Source organism: Coptis chinensis, chromosome 8 (genome assembly GCF_015680905.1).
Source record: "Coptis chinensis isolate HL-2020 chromosome 8, ASM1568090v1, whole genome shotgun sequence".
NCBI classification, from domain to species: domain Eukaryota; kingdom Viridiplantae; phylum Streptophyta; class Magnoliopsida; order Ranunculales; family Ranunculaceae; genus Coptis; species Coptis chinensis.
Window position 1 is genome coordinate 53,922,524 of NC_141463.1, and position 17,268 is coordinate 53,939,791.

General features: G+C 34.7%; 1 protein-coding gene across 6 annotated transcripts in view; it reads right to left on the minus strand.

Annotated features, from left to right (window-relative positions):
• Positions 1-5,935: 5,935 nt before the first annotated feature.
• The window catches only part of LOC147481955 (uncharacterized), a 36,229-nt gene continuing 24,896 nt past the window's right edge, over positions 5,936-17,268 (minus strand). For 3 of the 6 annotated variants that reach the window (XR_015204468.1, XR_015204467.1, XM_086577225.1), the window contains 2 exons: positions 17,069-17,226; positions 5,936-6,670 (listed from right to left, as the gene is read on the minus strand). Coding sequence is in view for 3 of the 6 variants with exons in the window: in XM_086577225.1 (XP_086433351.1) it covers positions 6,554-6,670; positions 17,069-17,226 (275 nt within the window). In the remaining 3 variants the exon portion in view is untranslated. Of the gene's footprint in view, positions 6,671-8,841; positions 9,332-17,068; positions 17,235-17,268 lie in introns of those variants that run through there. The other 3 variants (XM_086577222.1, XM_086577224.1, XR_015204469.1) reach the window with 2 other exon arrangements.

The window sequence follows — 17,268 nt, forward strand, 5'->3', positions numbered from 1 at the left end:
CCACAATTTAGGCACAAAGTAACACAACTACTTTAAAGTAACAATGTAACACACTAACACCGACACGTTAACACCCAACATAAATGCCACAACAAATAATCTTCATTAAACAAATGAAACAATAGGATTATCCAAAAAAAAAACAAAAAAGACAAATGAAACAATAGCTATACGAAACTTCACTTTTCATGACATATTGTAATTAGGCAAAACCTTCTTTTTTCAAAAATATTAGAGATAGATACCCCAAAACTAATATCCAACGGCAATGCAATGCTTCTTGACATGAAAAAAAAACATCTCATTAGCCATTTTAGATATTGATTTTAGGGATATCCCTAACTAACTCTTGTTAGGGCATTTCCAATGGGGGTATAAAATTATACCTCTACCTAGGTTCCATTAGGTGCCATTAGAATTTTGCACTTTTAATTGTATATTATTATATAGTTTATAAATATCCACACTCTATGCTTTCCAATAGAGAAGTGTAAAAAAAAAGATTTTAAACTCAGTCGTCACTTTAAGTGACGTCTCTCTTTAATTTAAACTGGGACTTCATTTAAAGTGATGTCCGAGTTAAAAAATTACTTTAGAATTAGAAAGGGACATTACTCCAAATGACGTCCGAAAATTATTTCACTCAGACGTCAGTTCGAGTGTCGCCCGGACTTTTTATTAACTAATAGCCAGAGGAAAAATTTCTCACCCTCTCTATTAGCTAATAGACTATTATACCGTAATACACTATTACCTATAGTATAGCACCCTCATTAGAGAGAATTTTTTAATATTTAGAGTGTAAAATTTTTACTTTATGCGGTTTACACCTCCATTGGAGATGCCATTATAGGAATATTGCACTCTAAAAGAGAATTAGATCAGAGTTCAACCACCTTTTCAATAGAAAAAAAACTTTTTAGACGATCGATCATTTTCCCAAGAGATGACTACGAAGAGAGGAAATTTTTTAAGAAGAGCACGATTGGAGATATCATTCATTTACAAAACTCATCCTAATACGTTGTGAGAATCCTAAAAGAAATGAAATGAAAACAAGGCTAACAATAAGACAAACATTTTCCCAGTGTACGAGTCCGTGATCCTGTAATCAAGATCGTGTTTCCCATTGCTTGTGTGGTAAAGTTTTAAGCCTTACAGAGCACTAGCCTTCCGTTTCACTGACAACCAAGTTTCAAGTCCGGAAATGACATCACGAGATCTGAAGACGCTTGAGGTAATGAAAATAGTTTTTCTCTAAACTGGGTAAAATCCATGCTTTGACGCATTGAGCTTTTGGCATTGATGTTGACTTCCTTTATATTCACGGCCCTTTCAAGTAAGATAGCAATGAACTCGAGTTCACTTGTAGACCCTATGGAATTTTTAATCTCCATGGTCTTTAAACAATGAAATGCACTTTGAAGTGAAGAGGCTTCTCTCAGACCTTCTCCTTTGTCTAAACTGAACAACATTTCCTACATATCGGGGAAAAAAAGAGCTTGAAATGGCCGTAATTAATAGAATTCAAAAGTGCCAATTAATTAAGGCATCTAGAAATGTAGCAACAATACTGATTCACATTGCTAAATTCCTCGACCAAGTAGATGTCATTTCCAAGATCAAGTTAATTTATCCAGTTAAATATATAATTATACAAACTAAGGGCATCACCAATGCAGGCTCCTATAATCCATGCCCACGTCATTTTTTTAAAGGGCCACGTTGGATTAATCAAGTCCATTTGAAGGAGCTTAAAACTCTAAAAAGACGTGTTCCAACGCTAGAACTAAACACCCTTCAAAACCCACTCGAAATTCATTCTCGTTCGCAAAAACTCGTCTCTTTTTCTAAAACATATCTCAAAAAAACTGAAACAGCTCGATTGTGGTGGGAACTCTCATCTAGAAGTTCCATTGTTGGTCTCTCTTTCACTAAAGCAGCTCAAATTTCTGTAAGCACTTCTTCTTCTCTCCCTTTTCACATATATTCATTTATATTTGTGTTTACTTTGGGATGAAGTGGTTTCGATTTGGGTGTCAGAATCAATATGGACAGTTTAGATATTGTATCACATTGAATGTGAAATTTGTTCCTGTTGTTGTTGGTACGGTCATCTTTTAATTTGAGTAGTTTCATATCAAGTTAATGCATATGTTGTTTTGATTCAAGTTATTGTTGGTGTTTGCGATTTTGTTTGTTTATTTAGTTTGTGGGTATTTGTGTTTAAAGTTATTACAATGAGAATATACTGTGAACTCTAGTTGTGAACTGAAATCACTAGGCTTAAAGAATGTTGTTGTGTGGAATGCCGTGATTTACTGGCAAAATTCGATATCTTGCTTTTGTTGGTTATGAACTATTATGTGCTATTATGATTTCTATACTTATTTCTTTCTTATCCATTTGCATTTTATGTTGTGTGTTTTGCATAGCAAGTGATTGAGTCCAGACACATTCCTATGACAGTTTACCATGGTTCCTCTTCTCTCTCTCATTTCTTCCGACTCTTCCTCGGATGATGAGTTTGATGAATATCAAAATATTCTCAACCAAGTTGCAGTTTCAGTAGTGCCGCTTCTACATCATCATATAAGAACCAATGCGTGCTTCATGGAGATGCAAAACCAGAAGGGTGAACATGGTGGGTCTACTTTTGGGAGGATTTATAAACGTCGTGCAAAAGTTTCTACTGCTTATCAATTGGAGTAGGACTACTTTGTTGAGAATTCAACATATTTGGATGCTGATTTTCGTAGTTGTTATCGAATGAGCAAAAAGTTTTTTCTTCGCATACTTGTTGATGTTGAAAAGCGAGACCAATATTTTGTTAAGAAAAATGATGCTATAGGACGACTGGGCCTGATATCGAAGATCAAGGTGAGTACGTGTATTATTAATTAATTGAAGCAACTAAATTATTAAGACTTAAATTAGTTGGTTGTGTTTCTTTGTATGTTTTTCCACTCCCCGGTGCACCGACTCAAGTGATTTGTTTAATATATCTCTCTTTATCTCTGTATTTCATTTTTTTCACTCTCGTGTTAATTAGGTGACAGCCGCTATCCGAATGCTTGCTTTTGGAAGTTCAGCAAATCATATAGATGAATAATTCAAAATTGGAAAGAGTACTATCTTGGAGAGCCTTAAGCGATTTTGCTCGACTGTAATTGAGCTCTATGCGGAAGAATATATGAGAGCACCAACATAAGTTGATGGTCAACGCCTACTAAAAGAAGGGGAGGAGAGGGGATTTCCTGGAATGCTCGGCAGTTTGGACTGTATGCATTGGAATGGCGTGCTTGTCCAACTGCTTGGCATGGTACCCACGTCGGTCACAAGCAAGAAGCTACTGTGATATTAGAGGCAGTAGCTTCCAGAGATTTATGGATATGGCACGCCTTTTTTGGCATACTTGGATCTCATAATGACATTAATGTCTTGGACCGTTCTCCACTTTTCAATGATGTTATCAATGGGAGAGCTCCTGCTTGCAACTTTGTGCTTAATGGTCATGCGTATCACATGGGATATTACCTACCAGACAGTATATATCCTGAATATGCAACCTTGATCCAAAGCATATCTCAACCAGTTGGAAATAAACGAAAATATTTTGCAAGAAAGCAAAAGGCTATTCGAAAGGATCTCGAGCGAGCTTTCGGGGTGCTTCAATCTCGTTGGGCAATTATCAGAAATCCAGTGCGCTTATGGAGTAAAGAAGACTTGGCTTTGATCATGAAAACTTGCATTATCTTGCATAATGTGATCATAGAGGATCAATGTGAATCAAATATGAAGTTTGATATGGACCCACGCGAGCACACTAGTCTCAATCAACTTGAGGGCTTTGGGCAAAACCGAGAGCTTGTTTTGGGTCGATTCTTATCACGTCTGCAACAAATTCAAGACAAGGCAACACATGAACAATTAAAGAACGACCTTATTGAACATCTATGGCAAGGAGGGTGACATTTCTGACGATGATGATGAGGACGATATTTGATTGCGAGCACACTAGTCTCAATCAACTTGAGGGCTTTGGGCAAAACCGAGAGCTTGTTTTGGGTCGATTCTTATCACGTCTGCAACAAATTCAAGACAAGGCAACACATGAACAATTAAAGAACGACCTTATTGAACATCTATGGCAGAGGAGGGGTGACATTTCTGACGATGATGATGAGGACGAAATTTGATTGCAAAGGGAAGAGTATCTGCAGGTTTTAACTGCCAATTATCCTGCTCATGTTTTAACTACTCATATCTTTTGTTTTTGTTATTCTGCCTGGAAAATTTCCATACAGTGGTTAAAAGTGCAAGAGATTTCCATGATAATTTTCTCTTACAAGGCTTCAATCAAGTATATGATTGAATTTTCTTCTTGTGTAATTCACAAGGAATATTGCCATGCAACATGCACAGTACTTTAAGATATCCTTTCACCTTAGTTTGACAGATGTTACTGTTTATTAGATCTATTTTAATTGGTCATGTTGGGGAAATCGAAATAGGAAAGGGATGCATACTCTTTGTTATGTAGTTTTCTGGAATTGTCCTTAAAGAAATATTTGATAAAAATAACTGTAAACATGGACTCTAGACAGCAAGAGGAAAAGTGATTAGTTTTGGCTTAATTGTGAGCATGTTCTCTCTTCTATTAGGATAGGAAAAGACCTGATTCGTTTCAATAGATGTTCTTTATCTACCAATCCTTTTGGTGTTGTAACTTCTTATTTTGTTGTACCAAAGGATATGATGGTCTTTCTGAACTTCTACTTTATCTGATGTTTCAGGTCAATTTTAGGAACTCTTGTTTGATATACTTGACTCTGCTAGTCAAATAAATGGATGATGAGCTCGGTCGTGCCGAATGAGAATGCTTCTGGCCTATGGACGTTCTTTCTGCTATCAGCTCTCATGTTCTATGTATTCTTGTAATTCTAGTGAGATGTCTGAGTAATGTTATTGGACTATCTTCATGTACAGAAGTTATGGTCTTTTACAATGTGATCCTAAATGTACAAGTCTCCTTTCCTTTTTGACTTCTGATGGCCAAATTTTCTAGTACAGGACAGTTTGAGAAGAGTTTGTTTATTATGTATTGCTTTAACATGATCAAGCTTTAAAGTTTTGAGTAGAGGAAATCCAACAGTTCTGTGCAAGTCGAGTCCAAGTTTTTCCAATGTCAGAGAAGTTAAGCTAATGCATGTGAATATGTGAATTTCTCATATGTATTAATAACATAAGTGATAATTCATATGTATTGCTTCAGAGTTTTTAAAATAGAAGTCTGCTCTGAAGTTCCATCTTTCCTTCACAGACTTTGTGCCAAGTCACAAGTCGACAATATTGCACCTAAGAGTTTATCCAACTACTAAAAGGACTAAGCAGATTACCAAAAAAAATGGGACTCAGGCCGTTTCGTAAAAGAATATACATCGAGTGTTGAATCAGTGATTCTCAAGGGGTTTGCTTAGTTCTCCATTTAGGATGAAACTGCTCTAACTAATAATGCATTATGTATATATATTCACGAAGGAAAGCAAAACAATAATGCACTGATGAATATAATTTCCAATTATCGCCACAAGTGCAACTGCAATCATATACTAAGAACTCAGCAAGTATACACTGACAATTCACAAAAGAACTCAGCAAGTATACACTGACAAGCTAAATCTGCAATGTACTTGTGACCTTATCATTTCTGAAGATAAATCTATCTTGCTATTCACAGGTGTGAAGCAATCCACACCAACAAGCTAGCTCAGTCCGTCAGTACCAAGTAAATTCTCTACAATGTAGTGGTGCTGAAAATACCCGAGCACCTGACCAAAAGGTGCATTCTTCCTGAAATTCTATTTAAAAAATATCAAACACTCCTGAACTCCATGCATGAGGCAGGGCAGAAAATTACCACGCCAAAAGATATGAGTAATAAAATCCTCAAATACTACTATATAGATGTCAGAGTAATTTAGAAGCTGCATTCATCTCCCAAGGAAAACAAACATCCAAACATAATAGATTCGATAGTAAGAACACAAAACTACCCAAGAAAAACAATGAATAGACTCTAATTTTTCCCACCACTGCTATTTCCCCCTCCCATGCTAGACTCTTTCCACCTTTGAAGAATTTCAGCTTGTTGAAGTTGGTACCATTCTCGCTGCACTAAAGTCATGCCATCCAACTTGGTGTCCATAATCATCTTTTCATTCATTAGCCGAATGTGATGCATTTTTTCTCTCTTCAATTGCAAATTTTCCATTTGCATTTTTTCCGATCTTTCAAGTCTTTCATCAAGTGAAGATGTGAAACTTTTCATTATTGCATTAGACTCCGATATGTTTCGATTTGTGTCGGCATGTTTCTTCCTTCGATCTTTCTCCGCTTTACATCCGATTGGTCTCTCTTTTGCCGTCGAAGTCTCTACTAGCATTAGATCAAAGCAAGAGTATGTGGATCCCGGAGTAGTGGGATTGGATGATGAAGAATCTCCACCATTTGGTTCAATGGTAACTCTCAACTTCTTTGATTTGTTGGTACTTTAATTCTTCGTCATCAACTGATTCAATTTTGGAGTAGTTTTCAAAATCTCCCAATAAGTATCGAACTTGAATTGTGTTCCTTGAACATTAGCGTAAACACGTTTTGGCTCCATGATCTAGATAGTATGAAAAAAAACACACAAAAGAATTGTCTAATGATTAATATCATGCCTTGATAGTAAAAGCAAACAAACTACCATAATGACAAAAAATACACTATGAGTAATATAACGTGCCCAAACGAACAAACAAATTCTGAATGACAAGTTAAGAATAACCAAAGTAGACATTGGGGTGATGCTATCGGAAAAAAAATAAAGTAGTAATTGGGATTCTCCATTGTCACAATAACTGGAGTTCCCTTCCTATTCTCCTTCGCCCACCAATCGGAAAAATCCAAACTAGGAGCCATTTTTTCTTCTTAAAAACACTCAACAAATAAAATTAAAAACTAACAGGTAGAAAATAAATATATCTTCACAACCATATCTCTCAATTATTCAAGATCCAACAAAATAAACTCATTTTTTTCCATCCCTCCCTATCCCAATGCAGCAAGCAAGCAAGCTACAGATAGTATTTTCTAACTATCAAAGTACAACAAACTGTTGGGAAAGGTATCTACAGTTGTATGTGTAAAGTTCAAAACCATGTGAGTATTATTCAATAACTCCAAAACAAATACACACCCCTCCTTTTAACTTTACAAAAATATTACCAAGATTCTATCTAACAATAAGTAGAGAAATTGAAACTGCCCCACTAAGTAACTAGACGGCTATAACAAGAAACCAAAAAATCTAACTTAAAATGAAATCTTGAAATAATAATGGAGGTGCCGAATTTGGACTGAAATCTTGTCTACTGAACCAAATACTTAGCTTGCTATCTCTGCATTAAGCTTAATGGCAGCTCACTCTCTTCACTCTTTTAGTCTTTTTATCTATTGTTTAATTTACTCATTAATTTAGTGATTCTACCACCTTGTCTTTTTATAATTTAGTAATTCGGCGATGCGAAACCAACAAGTGCACCATTGTGGTTATCAAGTGTTAACCATGGAACCACTAACAGCCACAACAGGTTGTTTCGCATCCCAGACAAACAGACATGATGCAATCCCATACATAAGTCGATTATACAATTATGATCTAGAAGTAATGAAAGATGGCATTGTAAATTTGTAACATGAACCTTCACAAAACCAAACTGAAGCAACTCAGCAGGGTATAGCTGTTGAGTATAAGGTCTAAGATGTCTTCCCTATCTCGTTTTCTTACTGCTCTTTTTGTGTATTTGAGAATAGAATAATGCATGGCTCCTATGTTTTGCCTTCATTATAATGAGAGGACCACTCCTCTGTAAGTGTCACTAACACTAACACCTCAAACTTCTATAATCCTATGGAGAGAGATGCTCTTGGCTACACGGAACATAGGCACTGAACAGTCTATTATGTGTAGAAATACAAAGGAAGGGGGGAAAGGTCTTTAACATTGATGGAAGGGGTACATTTTCCTTGTAGGTGTATCACAGATTCACAGTTACAAAGCAATGGTCCTCAAAATTGTAGGACTTCAGTTCAATCAAAATTGTAACCGTGATCTCCTTTAGTCTAAATCATTTCAAACAACACAATAAAAACACACATAATCTATAATAAATAAAAGAGAGGAAAGATTCTTAGCAGGACATTTGCCTAAGGAATGCTTACTGGTAGAATATGTGGCCTAACACCATCTAGTCCAATAATGATGGCCTCATTGTTAGGAATTAACAATACAACATAGGCCCCATAAGTTAAAGACATCAGAAACTTTGAATCAGAAGTTGTAGTTCCATCAGTACTCGACATTATCACATTTATATGTCTCATTCTAAAATCTCAATTCTCTCTCAACACATTATCACATTTCATCAAAGACATTTACACATACTGTATAAATTCAAGCAAACAAATGCCTTACTTGATTTTTCATGGTCATCCCACTTTGATGTACTGCTTCTAATTGACTGAGAAATCCACAAAACTTGTTGACAGCGAGTTGAATTACACCCCATCGATCACTTATCCCCTTCGAACTTCGACCGGTTTGGTAATTCAAAATCTCATGAAACGCATCCAGTGCTCGCTCCCAAAACCTTTTTCTAGTTTGGCATATTCCAACAACCGAATTCTCACCAATAACCACCCATGCTTTGCACAATGCCTCATCTTCTTCCAATGAAAAATTCGGACCCCTCCTTCCAACATTAATTGATCGTGAAGCTGCCATTAATGGCGTAGTGGTGGTGAACGGAGTGCTTGTGAAGCAAGTGGGGAAGGTTGGTTTTTGCGAGGCTGGAATATACCCGTTGGGGTTTTGCAAAACCAAAAAAATGAACTGGTGGAAGTGAAGGGCAGTCACGTTTTCTGATCATGTGCGAATGGATTTGGGCTTCAACTCCTTTAAAATCACGATAGAAATAGAGAGAGGTATCCAGGATTATAAATTTGGGGGCCCATTTAGAGGCTGCGTTGGAGGCTGGTTTTTTGGTTAGTCCTTCAAATTTAAAGATCAAGGCCCGGATCCAGGCCCCATTGGTGATGCCCTAAGAGTCTAGGTTAGTACCTCTCCTTTTTTCCAAACAACAATCGCAATAAGAGGAAACTTCTCTAGTAAGCTTGCTACTGAATGGATATAAGTATTGTACCGCTCTTGTGTCAATTTCAGGTATCCCAAATTAGGAAATCGATTGGGAAGCCACTCCAATATGTCTGGTGAACCTGCTATGGTCTTTACAGATTCCAAAGAGAAAATGAAAAAAACCAATTAATCACTAAATATAAGGTTTAGATGATGGAGTCGGGGATATATATATATAAGATGAACAGATCTATAGTAAGACTCTGTAAGGCCTAAGAACGGAAATTACATGTGTTTCATGTACTATATATAGGATAGTCCAATCTCAGTACATGACATTGCTGATATCTTTCATCATTTAATTTTAATACCTATTCCGCTTCAATTTTCAGAGTACAATACATCTCTGTTTTGGACATGATGCAGAGTACAATACATTCAAAACTCTTGTATAGGGAGGTTGTGATATTCTCTCGACGATCAATTTTCACATACGCAAGGTGTGACTATCCTATTTGAGTTGTATCTCAGTACATGTTTGAAAGAAGTTTTTAGCGTATCTCAGTGACAAATTTTTTATTTTATAAATTACGTGTTCATCATAAAAGTAATTGTCGCATGGAGTAAAGTCGTCAACCAATACACATTGAGGAGAACACAGCCCAAAACCATCAATTTTAAGACGAAAAATAATGAGAATACAATTAATATACAGGGTAACTATTCCTGCGCCGATCATAGTGTTGGGATATTTGGCCTTTACAAAGCCAATGAACATTTATTGTTTATACATGATGATGTTTAATTAAATACACGAATCTTATTATTATGTATATGGGTGAACTGAAACCATAAGTTCCATAGGTAATATAATTAGAACAATCAAGCATATGAAGAGTCATGTACAGGAGATTTGATTGTATCTATTTACCTAGAATGCTCACAGTTAGGGGTGAAGTCGGACGCTTCATTTATAAGACTGTAATATACATAATTGTTATATGATAGGATGATGATATCTCAATCATTTGAGTATGACTCTAAGTTTGTATATTAGTGTAGTCATATGACTGACACTGAGGGGATCAAAGTGAGAACACACTATAAATTCGCGGTTAAAGTTAGTGTGCAAATCTCACTCTACCAATTAATCCCTAGACTTGAGGAATTGTGAAAATTCATTGTGTCTCAAATTTATTACTTTGAGATGTTAAAAAGTAATGTCTATTCATAGACTAGACTTGACATTTTGGGTAATGAATGTAGGACGTCTTGAATCACGAATTCTAATAAAGGATCCACCACTCTACGGAGTTATGTATTAGGAAATTGTGACATAACTAATTGAGCTCAAACCCAGCCGGTATAAGAAATAGTTTCTTAATGCTCAATTGATGTTAAATATCAAATTGGGTCAATTAGACATGGGTGTGACAGTGAAGAACAAATTCCCAATGGTCTAATTGTGAATACAAGTAAGGTGGAGGGACTTAGATATAATTAATGGTAGGAAATGACTTTCTTGAAAGTTCCAAGGGCCTTATTGTAAATATGGATTTGTTAATGGGCACTTTCCATATTAAAAAGAGATATATATTAAAAGGGTTTTAATATATCAAGTACAAGTACTTGTATGACAAGGACTTGTCTTTTTAAGATAAGACTTGGAATCCTAAGTGGATCCCACTACACACACACTTACGTATTCTCAAAATTTCTCTATATAAGAGAATAACTTTTTGGAGAAAGGGATCATTAGTCTTTTCAAAAAAAGTACAACTAAAAGTAGGAGAAAAACAAAAGTGTTTTGTGGTGTGTTGTGTGGTGAATACTACTAGAAGACTGAAGACTACGTGATTTGGATTTAGTTTTGGAAAATTTCTATTTACTGTCAATCTCCAATTTCGGCGGCTTTGAAGGTATTTTTCTTTTAATTATTTTTTTGATCAATACTAGATTAGCATGCAGTTAAAGATGTAGGATTAAAGTAATCCAACAATTGGTATCAGAGCGGGTCATGCTATTATCTATTTTTTATTTGCTTTTAAAAAGAATAATCAGATCTGAAAATTTTATATGAGATATATGGTAATTTCAGATCTGCATGTTCTTAGTAATAAAGGTGCAATTTTTTTTAGTATTGGGATGTACTATTTAAAATTGTATAAAAGAAAAAATATATTAACGTTGTTAACATGAGATGTTAGTTTATTAATATGGTTTTTTGTTGCATGAGTATATTAATAGTCTGTACAATTTTTGTTTTACTGCTTGCATATTAATTTGTTTAATTAGTGGTTATCATGTATCCTGTTTAATTAAACATAATCTTTTTACATAAGATAAATAGACGTTGGACTAATTTTTTAGCCATGTTAGTAGCTACTAACAAAATAAGTTAAGTTTTCTTTGCATGACATGTGCTCTTCTTTGCATGATATGTATGGGCCACATGCTAAGTAAAAGACGTTTTTTTTTAGAAGTATAGCTGCTGGAACTTTGTCTACTGTGACACATGAGATGCTTACAAAGCTTTTGAAGCTTGTACAATAGACATGGTTATAAGTGGTACACATGTGCAGTTCTATTTTTTGGAAATTTGCTATTACAGCTTACTTTATTGGACAAGTACAGTATTTATTCAATGCATGGGATGCACAAAAACATAGAACATGGAGTCATGCACTATATACTAATTAAAGATGCATATATAATGATGCAAACACATAGGACGTACGTGCATGAGTCAGATATGCTTATCCAGATGCTAAATTATTATATGATATATTAGATACACACATTAAATGCTAGATTAGATATTTTTTTCTTATTTGCATGCATGATATTTATGAGATAACTATTTGCATATGATGTCAGTTTTTTTTTTTTTTTTTTTTTTTTTTTTTTTTTTTTTTTTTTTTTTTTTTTTTTTTTCTGCAGTACACTAATATATTAATGATAGATCTTTAATTTTGGCAAGAGATGCATAGTCTCTTAATTAGAAAATTAGAAAGATGTCATTGTCTTAACGTTGTTTTTTTATTGATTAATACCCTCGGTCTATATAAAGCAAGTGGTAAAGGCATTTAATTTACGAATTAAATCCCTTGCTACACCGTTATCAATTCAATACGAATTATTATATTTTTAGATGTGATTAATATGATCCCTACGGATAAATTAATTGCATGCTAAAATATTTTTGCCTATTGTCTATTCTTGAGAAGAAAAATTCATGTATGGCTAGTGGGAGTGTTTTCCCTTACGGATTCATTATCTCGCAGTTATATTAATGAATTATGATGATGGTACACTTGGCTGAAACATAATTGACAGCCCTACGGTTTGTGCAATTATGTTTTAGTAGCAAAAGAAATAATAATGGAAATCATATTACATGTATGTAAAATTGATGAGTCTAGTAGAACTCGCCTGATTAAGTTGAATAATTTTGATGCCCTACGGATAAGAGATTATTCATAAGTATTAGGTTTCCATTGCTTATATTTGTCTTATTGATACAATATGGAAGGTGTTGTATTTTTATTATATAAGCGGGAAATTGGTTTATTAAATTCCCAAAACCAATATTAAATGCATTATAATAATTTTTGTGTAAATATAAATGTTCCAGATATGTCTCAATCAAATTTCAGCCCCTTAGCATCTATCTTGAAAGAGAACAAATTAACTGGTTCTAATTATGTGGACTGGAAGCGTAACATTAACATTATCTTGATTGCTGAAAGTTACAAATTCGTTCTCACTACCCCTTGCCAACCGCAGACAATGCCAGTGCAAGGCTGAAAGATGAGTACAAAAAATGGCAAAAGGCCAATGAGATGTCCAAGTGTTATCTCCTGGCATCCATGTCAAACGTACTCCAGCACCAACACCAAAATTTTGGTACAGCTACTGAGATCATGACCAATTTGCAAGAGATGTTTGGCGAATAAAATCGCACTAAACGTCAGATTGCAATGGCAAACCTGATAAATACAAAAATGGATGATGGGACTCCAGTTAGGGAGCATATCCTTAAGATGATTGGCTATGTCAATGAGTTGGAGATCCTAGGCGCTGAAATAGACGCTAATTCTTAGGTTGATGTTATTCTTCAGTCTTTGCCAGTTACATTTAATCAGTTCAAGTTGAACTACAACATGAACAATATGGATCTGACACTGCCAGAGTTAATGAACTCTTTTCAGCAGGCTGAAGACTTAGTTAAGGTTAAGCCAAGTATACTGGTCTCAGAAAATGTTGGTGTTTCCAAGCCTAAGCCGAAAGGCAAAGGCAAGTGGAAAAAGGGTAAAAAGTTTGCCCTTGGGGCAAAAAGGGGAGTGGAGAAGAATTCAGGGGCTAAAGCAAAAGGTAATTGTTACCATTGTGAAAAGCCTGGTCATTGGAAGCGGAACTATAGAGAGTATCTGGCTATGAAACAAAAACAAAAAGAAGGTATGCAATCCTTTATTCTTGAAACCAAAGAGTTGGTATTTCCTTCTAACACCTGTTATGTGGAATAAGAGGTCACTAACTACTTTGGTAAAATGTTACAGGAGTTTCAGAGGAAAAGAATGATGAATGAAGAAAAGGTGTACCAAGCACTAGGGACGACAGAGGCAAATGTGGCTATAGTATCAATAGGAGTTTATTGTTTAGCATTAGAAAAAGAAAATGTTGGTTTTAGAAGACTATTTTTATGTTCCAGGGATAAGGAGAAATTTGGTTTCTGTTTCTGCACTTTATTATAAGTCAGAATATAATATTCTATTTCATTTGATTCAAAAGTTGTAATCAGATTAAATAAAAAGATTATTGCCTCTGGTTTTTTGGAAAATGGTCTCTATTTACTTTCTTCTATGCTAGAAATAAATGATTTTGATATTAGTAATTCATCATATGTTATTACCTCAAAAGAGGGTATTTTCTTCAGTTAATCTAACAAACTTGTGGCACTTAAACTTGGTCATATCAATCTGAATAAGATTGATAGCTTGGGTGAAAGATGAGATTTTAAGTTCACTCCCTTTATAATCTTCCTCAACCTGTAATCTTACTTATAAGGAGAGATGACTAAAAGATCTTTTAAAGTAAAGGGTCAAGAGCCACATAGTTAATGGAGTTAGTACATACAGATGTACATGGGCCTATAAATGTGAAAACAAAAGGTAACTTAATACAAAATATAATTTTGTTTCAATTAAGTGCACCAAGAACTCCACAACAAAAAAAGATTGCAGAAAGAAGGAACATAACCTTATGGGGGTATGGTTTGGACTATGGTGAGTTATTCAAACTCTCTCTATATCTTTTTGAGATAAGCCTTAGAAATGTCGTGAGATATTCCTATTTATGTTCAATCTCGATTAATTTATAATTTAGATAAAACTTCCATGTAAAGTTCGAGTTTATCTAAACCTACTCCAAGCCATTAAGTAGTGGGATGGCAATTAGACCTCCAGAAAAGTTAACCCTATTATTAAGGGACACTTTCTATGTTATATCATATGACAATGATAAAGATCCTATACACTACGAAGAAGCAATTTCTGATATTGATTCGAGAAAATGGCTTGAAGCAATGAGATTGGAAATGGAGTCCATGTATTCCAACAAAGTTTGGGAACTTGTTGATCCATTGCCAAATATTAAGCCTATTAAGAATAAGTAGTTATTCAAAAGTTAAAGGGGAGCTAATAGAAAGGTAGAGACTTTTAAAGTGAGACTGGTGGAGAAAATGTTTACTTAAAAAGAGGTTATCAAATATGAGAAAACTTTTTCGCCAGTAGCCATGAAAAGTCCATTAGAATCCTTCTAGTGATTGCTACTCATTATGACTATATGATTTGGCAAATGGATGTAAAGACCGCGTTTTAGAACCTAGAAGCTTTACAGTTCCTACAAGCTTTAAGGAGTTGGAATGTAAACTTTGATCAAACAATCAAATCGTTTAGTTTTGATCAATGTAACGAGGGACCTTGTGTTTTACAAGAAGGTTGAAGGTTCAATGGCTATGTTAATGGTCTCATATGTATATGATACACTAGTCATTATGAATGATATAGTCTATGAGGACCAAATACTATATATTGGTATATATGTATGTGCAGACCCTTATATTAATATTATGGGTTTTAGAATGGTTGCTCTTTGAAGGCCAGTGGGAGATTGTTGGGATATTTGGCATTTACAAAGCCAATGAACATTTATTGTTTATACATGATGATGTTTAATTAAATACACGAATCTTATTATTATGCATATGGGTGAACTGAAACCATAAGTTCCATAGGTAATAGAATTAGAACAATCAAGCATATGAAGAGTCATGTGCGAGAGATTTGATTGTATCTATTTACCTAGAATGCTCACAGTTAGGGGTGAAGTCGGACGCTTCATTTATAAAGATCAGAATATACATAATTGCTATATGATAGGATTTGATGATATCTCAATCATTTGAGTATGGCTCTAAGTTTGTATATTGGTGTAGTCATATGACTGACACTGAGGGGATCAAAGTGAGAACACACTATAAATTCACTGTTAAAGTTAGTGTGCAAATCTCACTCTACCAATTAATCCCTAGACTTGAGGAATTGTGAAAATTCATTGTGTCTCAAATTTATTACTTTGAGATGTTAAAAAGTAATGTCTATTCATAAACTAGACTTGACATTTTGGGTAATGAATGTAGGACGTCTTGAATAACGAATTCTAATAAAGGATCCACCACTCTACCTGGAGTTATGTATTAGGAAATTGTGACATAACTAATTGAGCTCAAACCCCGCGGTATAAGAAATAGTTTCTTAATGCTCAATTGATGTTAAATGTCAAATTGGGTCAATTAGACATGGGTGTGACAGTGAAGAACAAATTCCCAATGGTCTAATTGTGAATACAAGTAAGGTGAAGGGACTTCGATATAATTAATGGTAGGAAAAGACTTTCTTGAAAGTTCCAAGGGCCTTATTGTAAATATGGATTTGTTAATGGGCACTTTCCATATTAAAAAGATATATATTAAAAGGGTTCTAATATATTAAGTACAAGTACTTGTATGACAAGGACTTATCTTCTTAAGATAAGACTTGGAATCCTAAGTGGATCCCACTACACACACTTACGTATTCTCAAAGTTTATCTATATAAGAGAATAACTTTTTGGAGAAAAGGACAATTAGTCTTTCCAGGAAAAGTACAACTAAAAGTAGAAGAAAAGCAAAAGGGTTTTGTGGTGTGTTGTGTGGTGAATACTACTAGAAAGCTGAAGACTACGTAATTTGGATTCAGCTTTGGAAAGTTTCCATTTACTGTCAATCTCCAATTTCGGCGGCTTTGAATGTATTTTTCTTTTAATTATTTTTTTGATCAATACTAGATTAGCATGTTAAAGATGTAGGATTAAAGTAATCCAACAGGTATGTCATTATGGTTGTAGTTTTCCAGTCATTTTCTTAACTTGACCAAACGATTGAAAACAAATGTTCTGCTACATTCCTAGAAGAAACAAAACTTTATCCCATAAGCTTGTATCTTAGCCTGGGATAGGGGATCACTGGATGTTTCTTGCTATCCCTCGCACTTAGTGTCTAGTTTCTAAGCAGTAGGAGTATTGATGAAATCCTTTTTCAAACTTAAAAAGAAAAAGAAAAAAAATTTATAATAAAGGAAAAAAAATAATAATAAGGAAAGAAAATCAACAATAAAATGTTAGGCAACAATTCCAACAAACTGACTGTACTCCAAATTATCCTACGATTTCACTATCTAAGCCTTACCTACCATTTTCAAGGCATAAGAATTTTCTGGGTGATCAATGGTCTAAGTAATCAGGCTAAGTAAAGAACTAATACAGTAAGACAGAGGGAAACTACATACCTTACAAAGGGAACAAGGTAGTGTTAGAGCTTGCACATTATAAATCCCAGCAAGAAATTTAATCAGGCGTAGCTTTAAGTTGCTCACAAATTCTATAGAAATATCAGCAGTAACTAGAGCAGAAAGATTGTCCAAAGAAATGTCTCCATTGAAAGAACCTGCACACCTGAGTGACTTGAGATTTTGACAGCAAATGTTGA